Here is a 19953-nt window from a genome sequence, read left to right on the forward strand (position 1 = left end):
AGCCGCTGCATCTTGGGGGAGCAAGAAGTGGGGAGAAATGACATAGTATAGTACAAAGGAAGCCAGACTTTCACACCAAGCTTGGAATCGTGGGACCCAGGTTTGAATATTGGGTAGACTATGGCCACTTCCACCCCTGCCATATCTCTGTAGTGTCCAGATTCTGACTCGGTTCCGTAGATGACTCCTTGTGTCCTCTCTCTGCAGGCTGTTGAATAGGATGTCCGCAGAAGAGCGGCATCTCACCTCCAGCTGTGGCTCCTTTATCAAGACAGAGCCTTCCAGCCCATCCTCGGGCATCGATGCTATCAGCCACCACAGTCCCAGCGGCTCTTCTGATGCCAGTGGTGGCTATGGCTTGGCCATGGGTCATCCCAATGGCCTGGACTCACCTCCCATGTTCAATGGCACAGGCTTGGGTGGCACCCCCTGCCGCAAGCGCTACGATGACTGTGCCAGCGCCATCATGGAAGACTCGCCCACCAAGTGCGAGTATATGCTCAATGCCATCCCCAAGAGGCTCTGCCTGGTGTGTGGGGACATAGCTTCTGGGTACCACTATGGGGTAGCTTCCTGTGAAGCCTGCAAAGCTTTCTTCAAGAGAACAATCCAAGGTACAGTGATGTCTTTGTGTTGTGGGAGGCTGCATGGGAAGTGGAGATGAAATAGAATCTGGAAGAGTCAAGGGTTCTTCGGGACTATTCTAGGGAAGGGAGATTAGATTGTTTTGCTTGGCCTTAAAGGACATAGGAGTGGGACAGCTAGATGAAAGACAGTGGATGAAGAGCCAGGACTGGAGATGGGAGGTCCTGGATTCAAATGTGCCCTCAGAGCCGTGACCCTGGGCAAGTCACTTAAATCTCTTAGCCTAGCCCTTGCTATACTTCTGTCTTAGAATTGATACTAGGAGGTGGGTAAATAGGAGGCTCAGTGGATAGAGAAGCAGACCTGGAGACATGAAGTGCTAGATTAAAATCTTATCTCAGATACTTTTTAACTGTGTGACCCTGGGCAAGTCACTTAACCCCAGTTGCCTACCCCTTGCCATTATTCTGCTTTGGAACTGATAGTTAGTATTGATTCTAAGAAGGCAAGAGTCTTTTTTAAAAAATAGGAGTCAGGGAATGGCCTGATGTCTAGGAAGACTTCCTAGCCATGAGAGTTGATCAAAAGATGCATATAGTGTTGTCTCAGGTACTCATGAGTTCCCTATTACTGGAGACCCTCATGTAGAGGTTGGTGATTAAGTCAAAGGAACTCGTTTCTCTTCTAACTTTGTGGTTTTGTGGTTCTTCCTGTGTTACTACCGCACATCAGTGTGTTTTGGGGGCAGAAAATGGGGGGGGGGGGGAAACAGATGGCATAGCAGAAAGAAGGCTAAATTTTCCCATTGAGTTTGGAGTCATGGGACCTGTGTTTGAATAACAACTCTGCAATTCGTGACTATAGACAAGATACTCAACCTTTTTGGACTGCGTTTTCCTCATCTGTAAAATAAGATGGCCTCTGAGGTCCCTTCCAGTGTTACATCCATGATACTATTATGGTTCAACTCTAAAATCTTGAGTCTCATTGCCAATCATCATAATGGGGTAAATAATCCTAAATTTCAAACAGTTGCATCTTAAAAAGGAATATTCATGTTCAGCTATAATATATCAGAAGCACACATGTATATCAGGGCACACTTATTAATGCAACTAAAAGCCCCATCCCAAATGTGACAGACATTGGGATGTTAGAGTCTAAGTACTTTGCAAACTTTAGAGGACTATAAAAATGCTAGATACTGTTATTATCATTGTTATTGGCACATATGTATGCATGTGTGTATATGCCAGCAAATGCTCACAGATATGCAAAAGAGCTCTGTAATTGGAAAAACTATATTGCCATTCATCCTGAAAGGGCAGAAATATTGATTACGAGGGCCCTCACTTTATATAATTGATGAGTTCCTGAAAATGTTATGTGAAAATTGAATTTTTGTGAACTGAATCACATTTTAATTGCCATAGGGAAGCTGACTATTTTCAGGACTTTTATATTAAATCCTTTTGTAAATGGAAATCTTCCCATTAATTTATCTAATAAAACTGTATTTTCATAGATTGGATTTACTTATACATTTCCAAAAAAAGCAAAGAAAATATAAAAGGAAAAAAAAAGGCAGAAAACAAATGACTTTGGGTACAAAGAATTCATGTATGTATTTGAGTTGGAGGACAATGATATGTGCTTCATTTTCATTTTATTTCTATCATACTTCTACCTCTGACATATACTGAATGTGTGACCCTAGGTTAGTCATCTCAGAGCTCCAGACAACTCTCTAAGATTCTAAGCCACAGAAAACTGCTGTATAAGTAGAGGGAGTTTTCTCACCCAGGAGTTCCTTATATTAATGAAATTACAGATCTGGTCTCTATATACTTTTGAGTACAAAATTTTGAGGTTTCTTTTTATTGTTGTTCAGTTGTTTCAATCATATCCCAATCTTCATGGCTTCATTTAGGGTTTTCCTGGCAAAGATACTGAAGTGGTTTGCCATTTCCTCCTCCAGCTCATTTGACAGATGAGGAAACTAAGGCAAACAAAGTTAAATGACTTGCCTAGGGACACACCACTAATGTCTGAGGTTGGATTTGAACTCGAGTCTTCCTGACTCCAGGCCCGGCCCTATATCCACTAAAGTCTCACTGCCCTGCAAGTTGCTTTTTAGGAAGGGCAATTTCCATAACCTTTGAGTAACTGGATATTTTCTGAAACTGAAATTTATAAAATAGAAGACAGGAGGTAGAGATACGAGCAAGATCCAATTTCATCTTGAGAAGGGGAGGGGGAGAAGATATCTCAGATAGTCATCAGCAAGTAGGAAGAGCCAGCTGTCTTGAAAATCTGTAAATACATTTAATTATTTGCTACCATGAATAGGATAATGATCTCTGCTTAGAAGTCAATCTTTAATTCTTCCTTATAAAATATTGCCATGGCCAGTGCAGATGGACTGTTGTGATAATGACAGAGAGCAGTATTTGACAGGTCAGGACTGAGCAATAGATTTGGAAAGAGTCAAGAAACCCTCCCATGTGGACCAGGTTACTTAGGATATCAGTTATCTTTTCAGTTTATTATTGACTAACTAGACCCAGGCTAGAAGGCACCATATAGAGGTGGAGATGTCAGAGCTGTAAGTTTCTTTAGAGATCCTCTAATAAGAGTTCTTAACATTTTTTGTATCATGAACCCCTTTGCCATTTTGATGAAGCCTATGGATCCCTTCTCAGAATATGGGTTTACAAAAAAAAGAAGTTATATTGCAATAAAGATGTAATTTTCTCTCATCCACGTTCATGGGTACTCTTAAACCTATCTATCTATGGACTCTTGGTGATCTATGGACCCCAGGCTAAGAACTCCTGTTCTAGTCTAACTCACTTGCTAGATGGGGAATTAAGTGGTGTAGTGGATAGAGCATAGGAGCTGGAGTCAATAAGTTCAAATCCAGCCTCAATCAACTAGTAGTGTGATCTTGGGCAAGTCATTTAATCTTGTTTGCCTCAGTTTCCTCATCTGTCAAATGAACTGGAGAAGGAAATAGCAAACCACTCCAGTATCTTTGCCGAGAAAAACCCAAAAGACTTCCGGTTAAGATGGCGGCAGTGTAAGGAGCAGCTGCTCGATCTCTCCTGACCGAAGCATACAGAACTCCTCAAGGGGAAATAAAAACGAGTCCAGAGGAACGAAGGAACCCCACAACAGGGCACAGCATTGAAGGTACGCAGAATCAGGGCATTTCCACGCTATAAAGGGGTGAAACAGCTCTCACTAAAACGCGAGAGGAAGAAGCCCCTCCCCCACCCCCCACACCGCACACCTCACACAATGCGCCAACACACAAGTGGGAAAACAGGACTGGGGCAACCAGATAAGCACTGGCAGCCCCAGAGCCTGTACCTGTGTGCTGCAAGATGAGGGACCCCAGGTGGCTGGGGGCGCACTCGGACTTTCCCCGAGCATCCACGTGGGTGAAGGCACCCCCTGGGGCCTGGACAAAGGCCCCTAAAACAGGCCTTTCCCAAGTGCTGAAGGCATCGCCTCAGGTGCGAATAAAGATCTCCAGCCCAGGGACTTTCACTACCTTCTGCAGGGGTGAAGGCAGTGCCCTAAGAGCATCTGCTCAGGCAAAGGCAGTGCCCTAGGCTTGAATAACGATCTCCAGCCCAGGCTTGGACCTCCAGTGAGGACCCTGTGCAGACCGAAGCACAGCTGTGGAAGCAGCCCCAAAGACTGCTGAAGGAGCCTCAGGCAGAGGGGCAGACCGGGAACTACCAGGAGGCCTGACCCCAGGACAAGGAGACCGGAGCCCCCCGGGAGCTTATAAGGCCCAGGCAGACCCTGAGTGCAAAGACAAAGCTAAAAAGGGGCGAGGCTAACAATGGCCAGCAATAAGGAAGTGCAGAAGAAAAAGACTATCAAGAGAAACTCTGGAACACTGGACAACTTCTACACAGAGAAAATCCAGACACCAGAGGAGGGAAAACAAAAATCCAAACCTCCTCAAAAAAATGAAAGCTGGTCACAAGCTATGGAAGAGTTTAAAAATGAAATGTTGAGGAAGATGGAAGAAATCTGGCAAGAAAATAACAGTTTAAAAGGCAGAATTTCACAATTGGAAAGTGAGACAAGACAACTGAAGACCAAAAATGACCAGATTGAAAAGGAAAACCAAAAAACTACAGCCGAAATCCAAAACATTAAAGCCGAAAACCAAAACATTAAAGCTGAAAACCAAAACATTAAAGCTGAAAACCAAAACATTAAAGCCGAAAACCAGTCCTTAAAGGCTAGAATCGAACATTTAGAAACCAATGATCTCTCAAGACAACAAGAACAAATAAAACAAAGTCAAAAGACTGATAAAATAGAAGGAAACATGAAATATCTCTATGAGAGAGTGACAGACCAAGAAAACCGGTCTAGAAGAGACAAAAATGAGAATTATTGGTATTCCAGAAAAGGCAGAAATTAATAGAAACTTAGACTCCATACTTAAAGAAATTATTCAGCAAAATTGCCCTGAAGTTCTACAACAAGAGGGCAATATAGACATTGAAAGGATCCATAGAACACCCTCTACACTGGACCCAGAAAAGTCAACACCCAGAAATATAATAGCGAAATTGAAGAGCTTTCAAGTTAAAGAGAAAAACCCAAAAGAAGTTACAAAGAATCGAGCAACTTAACAACAACATTTCCTAGGTGATGAAACTAAGGCCATTTGAGGCACAGCCACTTTCCTTAAGGTCAAAGAGCTAGTTAATTGCAAAGCCAGAACTTGGATCCTGATCATTGGGCTCCATATTGGTACTCTTTCTAGAGTCCCATATCATATACATAGTCTAAAAGTGAATTTCAAATAAATGATTGGCGCCAGAGAACAGCTGAAGACATTGGCCCCAGGAATGCACAAAATACATCTGTCAAAGGCCAGTGGGTAGAAGCCTATCTATATGTGGTTGTTAAGTGGCCAGATGGGATCTGCCCAATTTCAGAGAACCATTAAGACCATCCATAACCAACAAAAGTGTCAACACACTGTGAGAGAGGGCTATTAGTAATGCAAATGTCACTTCTCCAACTTTCATTAAACCCAATAAATAATAAGCCTATTAAATGTGCTCACAAGATATCCAGGCTTTGCCTGCATAGTTTTCAGAACTGTAAAAACAGTAGTGATATTTCTTCTACTTAGCTCAGATTAGAACTAATAATCAATGGCTTTTAATGGCTCCAGAGCAATGGTTCTTAACCTTTTTTGTTGTGTCACCAACTCCAATGACAATCTGGGAAAGCCTATAGACTCCTCAGAATTATATTTTCAAAAGCATAAAATAAAATAAATAATAATACAAAGGAAACCAACTGGATTGTGAACTCCTCAAGGATATGGATTGTCTTTTGCCTTTCTCTGTTATCCTCAAGTGCTTAGTACAGTGCCTGCCTGGCACACACAAAGAAGATACTTAATAAATGCTTACTGATTAATTATTGATTGACAATCTTGAGATGATTATCAAAATATTTTTATAAAAAATCCGAGTTCACAGACCCCCCAGGTTAAGAAGCTCTTCTTATATGTGGATGGAGTCTATTTGATAACATGCAGATTTCTCCAGTACCCATATGGAATTTTGCCATCACATCTATGGTGCCGTTACTTGCAGTAGCCTCATGTTATGAAGTTGAAATAAAAAATAGAATAGAGAGGGATATTCAGGAATCTTCAAGAAATTAATCCCGAAGGCTTAATCTCATTAGTCATTTTGATGATGGAGTTGCGAATATATCCATAATATCTGCAAGTAACACAAATTGGTTTGAGTTGTGAAAACTATAGTACAGAAAGCAAAAAACCAAAGTGGCCTGTTAAATTAGAAAGGCATTCCTATGAAAACAAGAAATTCAATAAGGATAAGGGTAACAGGGTAGATTGAGAGATAGAAACTTGACATGATCATTTGAGGAAGAAAGATGAAGAAAGCAAAGACTGGCAAGCCTGGGAAGGCTAGAGTTTTGACATTAGCCAAAGATGTTAATAGTCAAGTCAGAGATTGGTATCAGAGTCAAAGATCAATCTCCAAGTCAGTCAAAGATTAATAGCAGTCAAGTTTGATGTGAAAAGTACCAGCATGTTATTGGAAGATACTTATAGAAGACTGAATTGTAGATATTGGGAAGGAATCATGCTGGTATAGCATTGCAGTCATCAGATCTATAGGGGATGATAGTGTTTTGTTCAGATCATCACAGTTTTAAAGGATGTGGAGAAATTAAAGAAGAAAAGAAAGGAGGCATCTTGTGTCAGTGTAAAAAGGGCAGGAACGGGAGTCAGAGGACACTATGTAAAATCCTAGCCCTGCTTGTTACTACATTGTGACCTTAGGAAGTTGATTAACCTCTCCAGGACTGTCCTCTTTCTAACTTTCCTATCACTATTAAGGGCATCAACATCCTCTCAACCCATCAACCCAGCCTCTACATCTTGGCATTATCCTTGATTCCTCAGTTACCCTCAAACTGCCCCCCCCCAATATTCATTATCTTGCCAAGTTTGGTAATTTTTCCTTTGCAACATCTCTTATAAATGTTTCCATCTCTCCTCTGACATGGCTACCACTCTGGTAGCCTCACCTCAAACCTGGACATTTTCAGGAATCTACTGGTGGGTCTACCTCTCCACACTCCAATCCTTCTTCTATTCAGATACCACAGTAATTTCCCTTATATTATTGCTGAACACCAGTGGCTCTCTATAGCCTCCAGGATCAAATATGAACTTTTTCATTTGACTTTTAAAATCTTCGACAACCTGGTCCCTTTTGATTTTACAGTCTTCTACTTTTTTGCTCTTTGGATGCTATTCTTCAAAAATGGCACTATCTCTCCATGCTATGCCTTTTTACTGGCTATATACTCTGTTATCTCCTATGCATTCTTTGGCTTCTTTCTTGACTTAGCTCAAATCCCTACCTTCAATAGGAGGGCTTGTCAGTGTGTTCTCTGTCTCTCTGTCTCTCTGTCTCTCTGTCTCTCTCTCTCTCTGTCTCTCTCTCTCTCTGTCTCTCTCTCTTCTCTCTCTCTCTCTCTTCTCTCTCTCTCTGTCTCTCTCTCTCTTCTCTGTCTCTCTCTCTTCTCTCTCTCTCTTCTCTCTCTCTCTGTCTCTGTCTCTGTCTCTGTCTCTCTCTCTCTCTCTCTCTCTCTCTCTCTCTCTCTCTCTCTCTCTCTTTCCATCTGTCTCTTCTTTCTGTTTCTGTCTCTCTTTGTGTTCATCTCTCTCTCCTCGCTCCTTTCTCCTTCTCCTTCCCTCTCTTTCCCTCTCCCTCCTTCTCTCACTCTTTTTTCTTTCTCCCCTCTCTCTCTCTCTGTCTCTTTTGCTTTCCCTGCCTTTCTCCCCCTCTCCATTTCTCTTTCTCCCTTCTTTCCATCTGTCTCTTTGTCTCTGTCTTTCTTTGCTGCTGTCTGTCGTCTGTCTCTTCCTTTGCACAAAGCTCAACATATAGCAAGCACTTAATAAACACTGACAGTAAAAATAAAGGCAGAGATGGTGGTACACTATATCTGAAGTCCCTTTCCACTCTATATCTAGAGGTCTTTAAGAAATACTTAATTCAGAAATATGAATGTTTAGAACAGATGAATCAGAGGATAATGTATTTGCTTTGCAAAAGGAATCACAATAAGATCTCTTAAGAAAAAAAAGTAGCTCTTAGCGCACTTAAAATAGGACTGAATTTACCAAAAAATGATTTACAAAACACCATTTTAGACATGCATTTGTGAAGTACAGTGAGTTAGACTAGTGTGGCCAATGCAATGAAGAAAGGCTGTAGGAAAGGGTGCTTTAAAAAGCCAGAAGAAAAGCAGGTTCAGAAATAACTTTGTTGATACCTTCAAAGATTTATTTGATAGGCTTTAATGAGAGGGATGCTGACCAGTTGTGTCCATGCCCATTGAGGATTGGATAGGAAAGAGGAAACAAAATGGACACATATTATTAAAGCAGGGGAATTTTTGATGGTACCTTATACATTCCCACCTTTAAAACTCTTACCTTCCATCTCAGAACCAACACTAAGTATTAGTTCCAGGACAGAAGAGTGGTAAGGACTAGGCAAATGGGATTAAGTGATTTGCCCAGGGTCACATAGCTAGGAAGTATCTGAGGTCAAATTTGAACCCAGGACCTCCCATGCATAGGTTCTTTAATAAATATCTGTTGAATTGAATTGAATTGAATATCTATTCAATTTATATATAATTAAAAACTGAAAATTGAATCTGGAGGTAAAATCTTTTGAGAGAATGGCTACTGAGGAACCCCTTTGCATCATTCAACTTCTGAGGTTCTCTGTAGCCTTGGAAATGAGGTAAAGGGAAAGAGAAAGGGTTAAACTTTGCTGACAGATAAAGTATAATCAGTGGTGTATTGTCATTAATATTTATCTGTCTTCTTGTGAGCTTGTTTGGAGTTTTCTTGGCAGAGACACCGGAATAGTTAGCCATTTCCTTCTCCAACTCTTCAAATCATTTTACAGATGAGGAACTGAGGCAAGCAGGGTTAAAGTGACTTGCCCAGGTCACAATACACAAACTAGTATTTGAGGCTAAATTTGAACTCAGGAAAATGAGTCTTCTTTACTTCAGACTCAGCACTCTGTCCAACGTACTACCTAGCTGCCTCACGGTAGACCAGTAAATGTTTAATAACCAGCTGAGAAAAAAAAATTACACATGACACACTTTTAAGTTGAATCTACATTATTAACACTTTCTCTAGGACTTTCTAAAATCTAGGCAAATCGATGAACAACAAATCAAACACTAATTTGTAGTATTTTCCAATTTCTGAGATGTAGGTATTCACATTAAAGGAAGCATAAATTGGATTACTTGACCTCTTAGGTCTTTGCATGCTCTGACATTTTATGATACTATGATTTCTGTCTAGAACTGTCTAAATTGCTCCCAGCTGGCTTAACAATTCCAACCCCAACTTGCCTAAATGGGATTATGCTTCCTTCCCTCTCTTGGAGAGGAGGAGTGTAGCATTAGATGTGACTCAGATGTGTCATGGGCCCCCTTTCCCTAAGGAAATTGCTTTGGGGGTATCCTGAGGTATATAGGCACCAACTCATATAGCAGCCAAATATGGCTCCAGCATCTTTTCTTTACATAAAAAGGGAACAGTGAGCAGGGTCGTGGTGGGAGGAAGGCAGAGGGGAGACTTTCAAATGCTTTTGTTTTTCACTTTGAGCCCAGATATGAGACTGGAAAGGATATTCCCCAAGGAGGAGCAATGGCAGGAGGTGATTGATCAGTTATCAGAAACAGGGTCTGGTTGGCTGGTGCTTGTCTAGATCCAAGTTGTTCTGGATTGCTTCCAAGGCCTTTTGTCCTGGAAAACATTGGCTGATCCAAGGGGAGATGAGTTCAGTGACACACATGGGCATTTAGAGATAAAACCTTTCTAAAACAGGCAGACACTAGAGCGGCACAAGGGTGGTGTCTGGCACCAGGAGTGGATGGAATTGTTGGAGCTGATTTCCATCTGCTTTTCTTGATCTTTTGGGAAATGCTGTAATCCAAGAGTCATTCTACTGCCAAGTGTCCCCTCGTGTCTTTGCCAAGGGCTGTATGTGTAAGCTTATATACCCTGTCCCAGAAAACTCTCAGGCTTGGTGGGGTTGATCAAGTGGAGGGCACAACTGCAAAACGTTAGAACTAGAAATGCCAGGGGTTCCTAAGCTTTTTAAAAAAATTATAAGACACTTTAGGAGTATTAAAATGCTACACAGATGCTATTATTGTTATTACTTTCTTTGATCGTCTCATGGAGCCTATGGACCCCTTTTGAGAATGATGCTTTTAAATGTGCAAAATAATTTTTCTATTCCATTTAAAATAAGGTTTTAATGGGAGGACAATAAAAAAATGATCAGTCTTACAAAGAAATTTGATATAATGCTGTGTGCTTCTCTATAGGTCAGTTTTTCTTTAAGTTGGAGCAATCTCAAGATTCCTTCTAAAAATATGTGACAAATAGCCTTTGGTACAATGTCTCTGGTCATTTTTACTTTGGACCAAATATAGGGGGAACCAGAATGGGAGAACAGAATGATACAGATAATTCTTCTTTGCTAGACTTGAATAATACAGTGATATAGGGTTATAAAGGAAGGCAATTATATGGGAATATAATCTATCTATCTGTCTGTCTGTCTGTCTGTCTATCTATCTATCTATCTATCTATCTATCTATCTATCTATCTATCTATCTATCTATCTATCTATCCATCTATCTATATAAATTAATCCACAGACCTCAGGTTAAGAACCCTTGATCTAGCCCAACCATTCATTTTCCTTATGGAAAAACTGAGGCCCCCAAAGGAGAGGTGATTTGCCTAAGGATACATAGATAATTTAATAGTTTTAGAGCTGGAATGGAACCTCAGAGGTTATTTATACTAACCATCTAATAATTTTGCACTGTAATTAGCAGAGGCCAGAGAACTTAAGTGACTTATTTAGTCACTCAGATTGAAAGCATTTGTATAGCACCTACCATGTGCCAGGCACTATGATAACTGCTTTACAAAGATTATTTCATCCTCGCAACAGTCCTGCGAGGTAGGTGCTATTTTTGTTCCCATTTTACAGATGAGGAAACTGAGGCAAATAGAGGCTAAGTGACTAGCTCAGGGCCACACAGCTAATAAATATATGAGAACATATTTGAACTCGGTGTTTCCTGACTCCAGACTTAGTGTTTTACCCACCTAGCTGCCTCTTGAGGCTAGGAAGTAACAGAGAACCTTGTTTCTGTTCTAGGTCTTTTGAATATTTTTTTATCCAAGTTTTTTTCATCCATTACTCTTCATAATGAACACATTTCCTCTTTATCTTCTCCCATTTACCTTCTTTTTTTTTGTTTTTGTTTTTCATAAAATTCTGAGGATTGGATCAGGAGAGTAGAAAATTGGCTATATACCTTTGGTGTTAAAAAACAATGAGGAGATGAAATGGGAAAGAGGAAGAAAACTACAGAAATTCATTTTGCACAGCAAAATCCTGGGATATATATGACCCTTGCTTGTGCAGATAGACCCCCAATGAGCATGAATGAATGCCCCCTTGCCATCCTAAAGCCAGTCATAATCAAGTTGTTTTAATTGACCCTTTGGCCAACTGTCTTGGAAGTTGGCTTAGTTGGGTATTGCAGAGCCTAGGAAGGATCCTGCCTTCCTAGAGAGGAAGAAAGGGCAAGGAGCCATAGAAGTGATGAGAGTCAGGGCTGGAAAAGGAAGGGAAAAGGTTTCACGGAAGGAGGAAAAAAGGTAATAATTATAGTAATTATAAAAACCAGCATTTCCATACTCTACCTGTGAGATCTTTGTCCAGAGACCAATGGGACAGAGCACACTTCTCCAGGAATAGAACATATTAATTGACTCACTGGAATAATAATGATGATTAGTAGTTATGGAATCACTTTAAGATTTGTAAAATGTTTTACATATATGATTTCATTTAGTCTTCACAACAACCCTGGGAGATAGATTTGATTATCATCACCATTTTACAGATGAGGAAATAGACAGAGATAGAGAGAAAAGAAGGGAGGAAGGAGGAGGAAAGAAGAGAGGGAGAAAGAGAGAGACAGAGAGAGGGAAGGAGTGAGAGAGGGGGGAAAGGGAGTGAAGAAGGGAGGGAAGGGGAGAGAAAGAAAGGAGAGAGAGTGGGGAGAGAGGGAAAGAAAGACAGACAGAGACAGACAGAGAGGGAGAGAGGGGATAAAGGAGAGGGAGAGAGAGCGAGCTAAGTGAATTTCTGAGGGTTACACAGTTAGTAAGTGAGTAAGTGTCTGAGGCAATATTTGAATTCAAGTCTTCCTGACTTGAAGCCCAGCACTCTACCCAATACATCATCTAAGGTGGTTAGTGGGGCAGAGAGAAGAGGAGCACCTAGGGTTAAGTGGACAGCATAAGGCCATGAAAATCTTGAGTATTCAACAGTTATTTACTCGTTGACTGAGTGGTACAGATGAAAAGTATGCTGCTTGGAAGCTAGCTGGATGAATGAATAAATGAATGAATGAATGACTCAAAGAACAAAGGGTTGAATGAAAGAATGAGTTAGAATGAATAAATGAATGAAAGGCTGATTGAGTAAATGAATAAATGAATGAATGAATGACTCATTGCCTTCTATGAGTATCTGGCAACTCCAGACTCCAGTCATTTTTAAAAAGCATTTATTAAGTGCCTACTATATGTCAGGAAATGAAATATGTTATGTGCATTGAAAAAATATGGTCACTTCAGAGGATTCATTATTTACACTAATTGGGACTCAGCTGTATTGTATTGAGAGGAAAGCACTCTGGGTCCATCATAGAGCACTGGCTTTTCCAGTATACTAGTTAGATTGAATTCTATTGACTGAATACAGTCATCATTTAGGAGGCTCTGCAACGTCTAAAGCAATCTGCCCATTGCATCTGTATCATCTATAATAAGAACACTGGGAGGACTATAGTCGAAATGGTTCTTGGTCCCTTTGAACAAAATGGCAAAACCAAGTTTTACAACTCTCTTACTCTTCAGGAACCTGTAAGCCTTTGCTTTGCAATGCCCTTTTTCTTCCAGTTTTATAGCTTCTGGGAGGTAGTTAGGTGATGTAGTGAACAGCAGGCTAAACCTTGAGTCAAGAAGACATGGGTTCAAATTCTGATTCAGACACTGTGTGACTCTGGGCAAGACGATTCATCTCCGTCTGCCCCAGTTTCCTCATCTTTAAAATAGTGCCTGCTTCCCAGGATTGCTGTGAGACTAAATCAAGATAATATTTACAAAGTGTTTTGCAAACATCAATGCACTACATAAATGCTATCATTATTATTCTACTGAGATGTCAAGATGACTGTGTTCTCTTCCTAAAGAAGTATCCTTTCATTGGTCCCTGGATAAGGGTCTCACATTTAGAGTTGTCAGTTGTTTTCAGTCACGTCTTCCCTTTTGTGACCCATTTGAGATTTTCTTGTCAAAGATACTAGAGTGGTTTGCCATTTCCTTCTCCAGCTCATTTTACAGATGAGGAAACCAAGGCAAACAGAGTTAAGTGACTTGACCAGGGTCATACAGATAGCAGGTATCTGAGGCTGGATTTGAACTCAGGAACATGAGTCTTCCTGACTACCAGACCTGGGGAGCTCTCCACTGTGCCCCTAACTGCTTTAACATTTAGAGGACCAACAGCTAAATTAATACTTTTAGAGATTGGTATGTTTCTTACTACCCACTACTGCTCCAAAATCCTTTTACCATTGGAGTGTCATCACTGCCAAAGAAGTATGCCACCCAGAACTATGGGCAATTTTGTATTCTTTAAAGCTTCATGGGTTGCCATGGCTTAAGAATCCCCAAAGGGCCACTTTACTGGTGTGTTTTGATGATTTTAGCTAGCCTGATCCTCAGAAAGCAGAGTCTGTTGAGAGGATCGTGCTCAAAAACCTTACCAACAAAGTAGAACCTGCCCGAGCTTTTGCTCCGTTGGCATAACCTTTGCCAGCCCGGGGTCACCTCCACACTACAATGAAGCATCAGAGAAGGACTTTGTGGAGACTCTTTCTTGAGATAAAATAGGAATAATCCTGAAGCTATACATTTCTAAATGATAACACTAACAATAGCAAGGTTATTTCTAAAACTAGAAAGTTCCATTTGTATCTATGCCAGCTACTACCCAAGATTCCTTCCTCTCCTCAACCAAATCCCTGACACCTACAAATTTCTTTAACTCCTTGGCTCCCATGATGATTTTGGGATTTGCCTATCCTGCCTCTGAGACCATAGGCTCCCCATTCCATTCCCATAGTTTATTGCATCTAACATAGGGCTATGATCTCATGCTCATTGATAATTATTGGTGATATTCCTTGAGAGGTGAGTTTTCTTTAATTCAGCCCAAGATTATGGGGACTCTGGGTGGGTCTTGGGCTTAGGGAGTGGGGAGTGGGGCGGGATCCTCATGAAGACTTATTCATTAATCCATTCATTCAATGTTTATTTAGCAGTTACCAAATTTAAGATCCTGGAGACATATAAAGTTGAATAACATATATTTCCTGACTTCAAGAAGTTTATGAGGAAGTAGGAATGAGAAGTCATACCCAAATAATTATTAAATAAAATATGGCAGGGGAAGCTAGGTGACTCAGTAGTTAGGGAGCTAGGCTTGGAGATGGGAGGCCTTGGGTTAAAATGTGATCTCAGACACTTCCTAATTATATGACCCTGAGCAAGTCACTTAACTCCAATTCCCTAGCCTTTATTGTTCTTTTGCCTTAGACCTAATACTTGGTGTGGATTCTAATACAGAAGGTAAGGGTTTAAAAAAAATAAGACATCAAGCCTAGAGACGGGAGGTCCTAGGTTCAAATCCGGCCTCAGACACTTCCCAGCTATGTGACCCTGGGCAAGTCACTTGACCCCCATTGTCCACCCTTACCACTCTTCCACCTAGGAGCCAATACACAGAAGTTAAGGGTTTAAAAAATAAGACAATAAACTCAGAAGGTACTATGATAGTTCATAGTAGAGAGAGAATATTTTTGGTTGGCAATATCATGAAGAAGGTGGCAGCTAAAATATAGTAACGATGTAATAGGATCAAAGATTCATAGCTAGAAGGGCTTTAGAAGAATCTAGTCTGAACTCCTTATTTTTATAGATGAAGAAACCGAGTGACTTACCTATGGCCACACAGTTGGTAAAGTAGTAGAGTCAGGATGTCATCCTGGACTCTTTGCCTTCAAATACAGCAAAAAGAGAAGAAAGAAGGACATTTCATGAGTAGGATACAGAATAAAAAAAGAGAAAAAGGTGAGAAAGCAAAAGTTAAACCAGGAAGAAGGTGAAAAATCCAGTTTAGCCAGAGTGCAAGGTGGAGAAGTGGGGCCAGGGCATTGGATCCATCCTTTCCCATGCTCCATGGAACCACCCCACTGAAAAATGAGATAAGTTCCAAAAGTACATTTTTTTAGCATGGATTCCTATCGTATTTGGGCACACTAATATATAAACCCAGATCTGATTCTATGCCTTCCCACCCTACCCCAGAACCTTGAGGTAGAGCCAGTGGTAGGTCTCAATGCATTGGCCGATGAGTTTCTTATATTTTAAAAAATCTCAAACTGGGTGCTCCTTCCTCAAAATGCTACAGCTAGAAAGTATTTAGCTGTCCAGCCTATTCTGGCTTATACCTGCTCAGGTAACCCTTGACCTATCACCACCTGCACATAAATGTAAAATAACCCATGCAAGGATCCTAAAACCCCCGAAAGCCTCCGACCCCCATCAGTACTTCCTATGGCCTCACTCCCAGTCCTGGAGCTCTCCCCAGTCACCCCCTTTCTTAGTATACCAGGATATGAAGCAGGATGTATGACCGCCTGCCCCTGAGAGACTGCTGGAATTCTGATGAGGTAATCTCATCACTTTATCATGGGGCACTTACCGAAATTACAAGACAAAGCCTACCAGCCAGCTTTGCTGGCAGCCAGCCGCCAGGCCCATAAAACAAATTGAAAGGGACATAAATAAATAAATAAACAAATAAAATCAGGACCTTCACCTCACCCCCTCCCCAACTCCATTCCCAGTCTGGACCCTAAAGGCCCAAGAACTTTACTGAGGTGGTTGCTGCTGACCCTCTTTCCACCTGTTCTCTAGAGTCTGGACCTGGAGAAACTAATGGGTTCTAATCAATAGAATAGAATAGAAGCATCGTGCTTAGAATGAGAAAAAAAAACACAATCCAAATGTTTCCTCACCCATTCAGGCCACATCTGGAATACTCTTTAGTTCTTGACACTTCGTTTTAGAATTGGCAATCTGGGATGCACCTAGAATAAGGCAAAAAAAAAATGGTGAGAAGATTCAAAATCATACCTTGTTTTAAATCTGGACTCAGGGGGCAGCTGGGTAGCTCAGTGGATTGAGAGCCAGGCCTAGAGACGGGAGGTCCTAGGTTCAAATCTGGCCTCAGACACTTCCCAGCTGTGTGACCCTGGGCAAGTCACTTGACCCCCATTGCCTACCCTTACCACTCTTCCACCTATAAGTCAATACACAGAAGTTAAGGGTTTAAAAAAAAAATCTGGCCTCAGATATTTCCTAGCTGTGTGATCCTGGACAAGTCACTTAATACCAATTACCCATAGCTCTTCTTTCTTTGAACCAATAATTAGAATCAATTCTCAAGTCAGAAGATAATGATTTTAAAAATAAAGTAAAATCATGTCTTGTGAATATTGATGGAACTGAGGGTGTTGAGTCTGTAGAAGTCACTATTTGACAAAAGGATCAAAGGATTAGATCTGGATTCAGAAGGAAGAACTAGAAACAATGTATGGAACAAACAGAGACACAGCTTTCGATTCAACTGAAGGAAAAACTTCCTAACCATTAGAATGATTTTGTAATGGGACAGAGTGTTAGTGAGCTCCCTGTCTCTAGTGTATGGGTGGGAGAGGAATACCAGAGAGATGGTATGGGGAATTCAAAATTTGGGCTGGGGTTGAAACAAATTTTCTCTGATGTCCCTCTTAATTATAAGATTCTGGGATTCCATGATTCTTTAATGATGGTAGGGACCCTGGCCAACAGACTCATCCACAGCCACCAGTTTCCCATGGCTGGTTTTGTTTTTATATCCACGTGGCAAGCACATTCATTCAGTGATAATAGTCACAGCAGAGCTAGGACTAGGTCTCAGTCCTCTTGACGCCCGGACCAGCAGCACATAATAATACAAGAATCAGATAATGATGGGAGATGCCACAAGATAATAGAAGTGCTATTAATAATAGCTGACATTGGCTTTGGCGAAGCAGTGAACAGAGTATTAGACCTGAAATGAGGAAGACTTCTCTTCCTGTGTTCAAATTCAGGCTCAGACACTTGTTAGCTCTGTGACCCAGGGGAAGTCACTTAACTCTATTTGCCTGAGTTTCCTCATCTATAAAATGAGCTGGAGAAGGAAATGGCAAACCACCCCAGTATCTTTTCCCAAAAAGCTCCAAATGGAATCATGAAGAGTCGGACCCAACTGAACCATAATAACAATTTGATGCTTCAAATATATTGTTTCATTTGAGTCTTATTGTAGTCTTGTAAGATAATTATTATTATTATTATTATTTATTATATATAATTAACTATAACTAGCATTTACATAGCACTTTGCAAATATTATCTCATTTGATTCTCACAAAAACTCTGGGAGGGAGAGACTATTATTTTCCCAATTTTACAGAGGAGGAAATGAGGGCAGACAGAGGTTAAATGACTTGACTAGAGTCACACAGCAAATATGTGTCTGAGATGGGATTTGAACATAAATCTTCCTGATGATTCTAGGTTCAGAGCTCTATCTACTTTGCCCCCTAGCTGCTGCTACCCCCCTTTCTCCTTATCTCACTACTACTAGAATTTAATTAAGATTTACAAAATGCCATACATATGTTATTTCATTTGCTCCTCATAACTATTTTGGGAGGTAAGTGCGATTATTATCCCCATTACACAGATGAGAAAACTGAGATTGAAGGATGTTAAATGATTTTTTCAGGGTCATGCAATGATTAAATGTTTGAGGTGGGATGCTAAGGACAGATCTCAATCTACTACGCCATATAAATTCCCCACAACAGATATTATTTTGATTTTTATAAATGAAGAAAACTGATACTAAGTGACTTGTCCATGGTCACACGGCTAAGTAGCACCTAACAGAAAGAAGTATTCTAGCTGAGCACTAGTGGACTCTGTACCAAAGTAAAATGTTAGTGTGGCAAAATGGAAAGAACACAGGAGGTCCAGAAGCATGGGTTTTATTTAATACTTACATCTTTCTAGAGTACCTAGATGGCACGGTGGATAGAATGCAGGCATAGAGGCAGGAAGACTCATCTTCCTGAGTTCAAATCTGACCTCAGACACTTAGTAGCTGTGTGAGCCTGTTAACTCTGTTTGCCTTCTGCTTCTTCAGCTGTCAAATGAAGGAAATGGCAAACCACTCTGGAATCTCTGCTAAGAAAAGCCCAGATGAAATCACGAAGAGTCAGACAGCATTGAAATGACCGAACAACAAAAACAAAGTCATATCTCAGTTAGATGGGTGGATAAGTGTTGGTGGGGATGAGGGGGCACATATGCATGGGAGCAGGGATCAGCAAAGCTTCCCTAAAACGGAACAGGCTACTCTGGTGGGGAATGAATTCCTTATTACTGGAGCTTTTCAGGAAGAGGCTAGTGGATCAGGGATATTGTAGAGGAGACTTTTATTCGGGATTAGATTGGTCTAAGATCAATGTTTGCCATTGGTTTTTATTCCTTATACCCCCTTTCAAGAAAACAAAAATGTGTTAGGAACCCTCAGGGTAATTTAGTCTGCTATTCATAATAATCTGCAATGATTTACTGCTTTAAAGTGCCAGTCCATCGTTAGCATGAACCTTCGGACCATTGTCTCTAACTTCCAAATGGGAATCACTGGACTAGATCACTTTTGTTTAGTGTGGTTCTTTTTGACTACTGGTGAAACCTATGGACTCTTTCTCAAAATACTGTTTTTAAATGCATAAAATTAAACATGTAGAATTAGCAAGAAATTGAATTATATTGAAATACAGTTGTCAATTTATCTTTTTAAAAGGTTATTGTGGGGGCCAGCTGGGTGGCTCAGTGGATTGGGAGCCAGACCTAGAGATAGGAGGTCTGAGTTCAAATTTGACCTTAGATACTTCTTAAAAGTGTGACTCTGGGCAAGTCACTTAATCCCCATTGCCCAGCCTTCACTGCTCTTCTGTCTTGGAACCAAGACACAGTATTGAGTCTAAGAAAGTAAAAGTTTTCGGAGTTTTTCTTTTTTTTTTTTTTTAAGTTCATTGCTCCCAAGTTAAGAACCCTTGCACTAGATGATCTCTGGGGTCCATTCTAGCTCTCAGGTTCTCTGATTCTAGGGCATCGTTACTCCAAGTGGTAGAATCTCCCTGGAACACCTATATTTGCCTTTAGAATTTATCCTCTGATTTTACTTTCCTAATTATGGGAAAAGCCTAGCTTCATCGCATGTTGAAATTAGTTTGCATTTATTGTGGGGAAAGTGACTCATGGATAATTGAGATCGGGCTGAATTGGGTTTTCTCTTTGCTATTGAATTAAGCAGTGTCTGGCCTCCAAGAGTGACTCTGTATCACCTAGGCTGGTTTAGGATGTAAGGGCAACTGCATTAGGATGCTGGAGGCAGGGCTAGATAACTGGATTTCCATAGAGCAGAAATCTCACGAGGCTATGCTGGGTCAGGGAAGGCCAGGAAGTTATAGCT

The 19953-nt window shown here is 40.7% G+C and overlaps 1 protein-coding gene across 3 annotated transcripts in view; it reads left to right on the forward strand.

Moving 5' to 3' along the window:
- The first annotated feature begins 211 nt into the window (after positions 1-211).
- Positions 212-19953, forward strand: part of ESRRB (estrogen related receptor beta) — a 76883-nt gene continuing 57141 nt past the window's right edge. Inside the window, exon 1 of one of the 3 annotated variants that reach the window (XM_044662098.1) lies at positions 212-614. In XM_044662098.1, the coding sequence (XP_044518033.1) occupies positions 221-614 (394 nt within the window). In that variant the 5' untranslated portion in view covers positions 212-220. The remainder of the gene's footprint in view (positions 615-19953) is intronic. The other 2 variants (XM_044662096.1, XM_044662097.1) reach the window with 2 other exon arrangements.

The sequence above is a fragment of the Gracilinanus agilis genome, chromosome 2 (assembly GCF_016433145.1).
Source record: "Gracilinanus agilis isolate LMUSP501 chromosome 2, AgileGrace, whole genome shotgun sequence".
NCBI classification, from domain to species: domain Eukaryota; kingdom Metazoa; phylum Chordata; class Mammalia; order Didelphimorphia; family Didelphidae; genus Gracilinanus; species Gracilinanus agilis.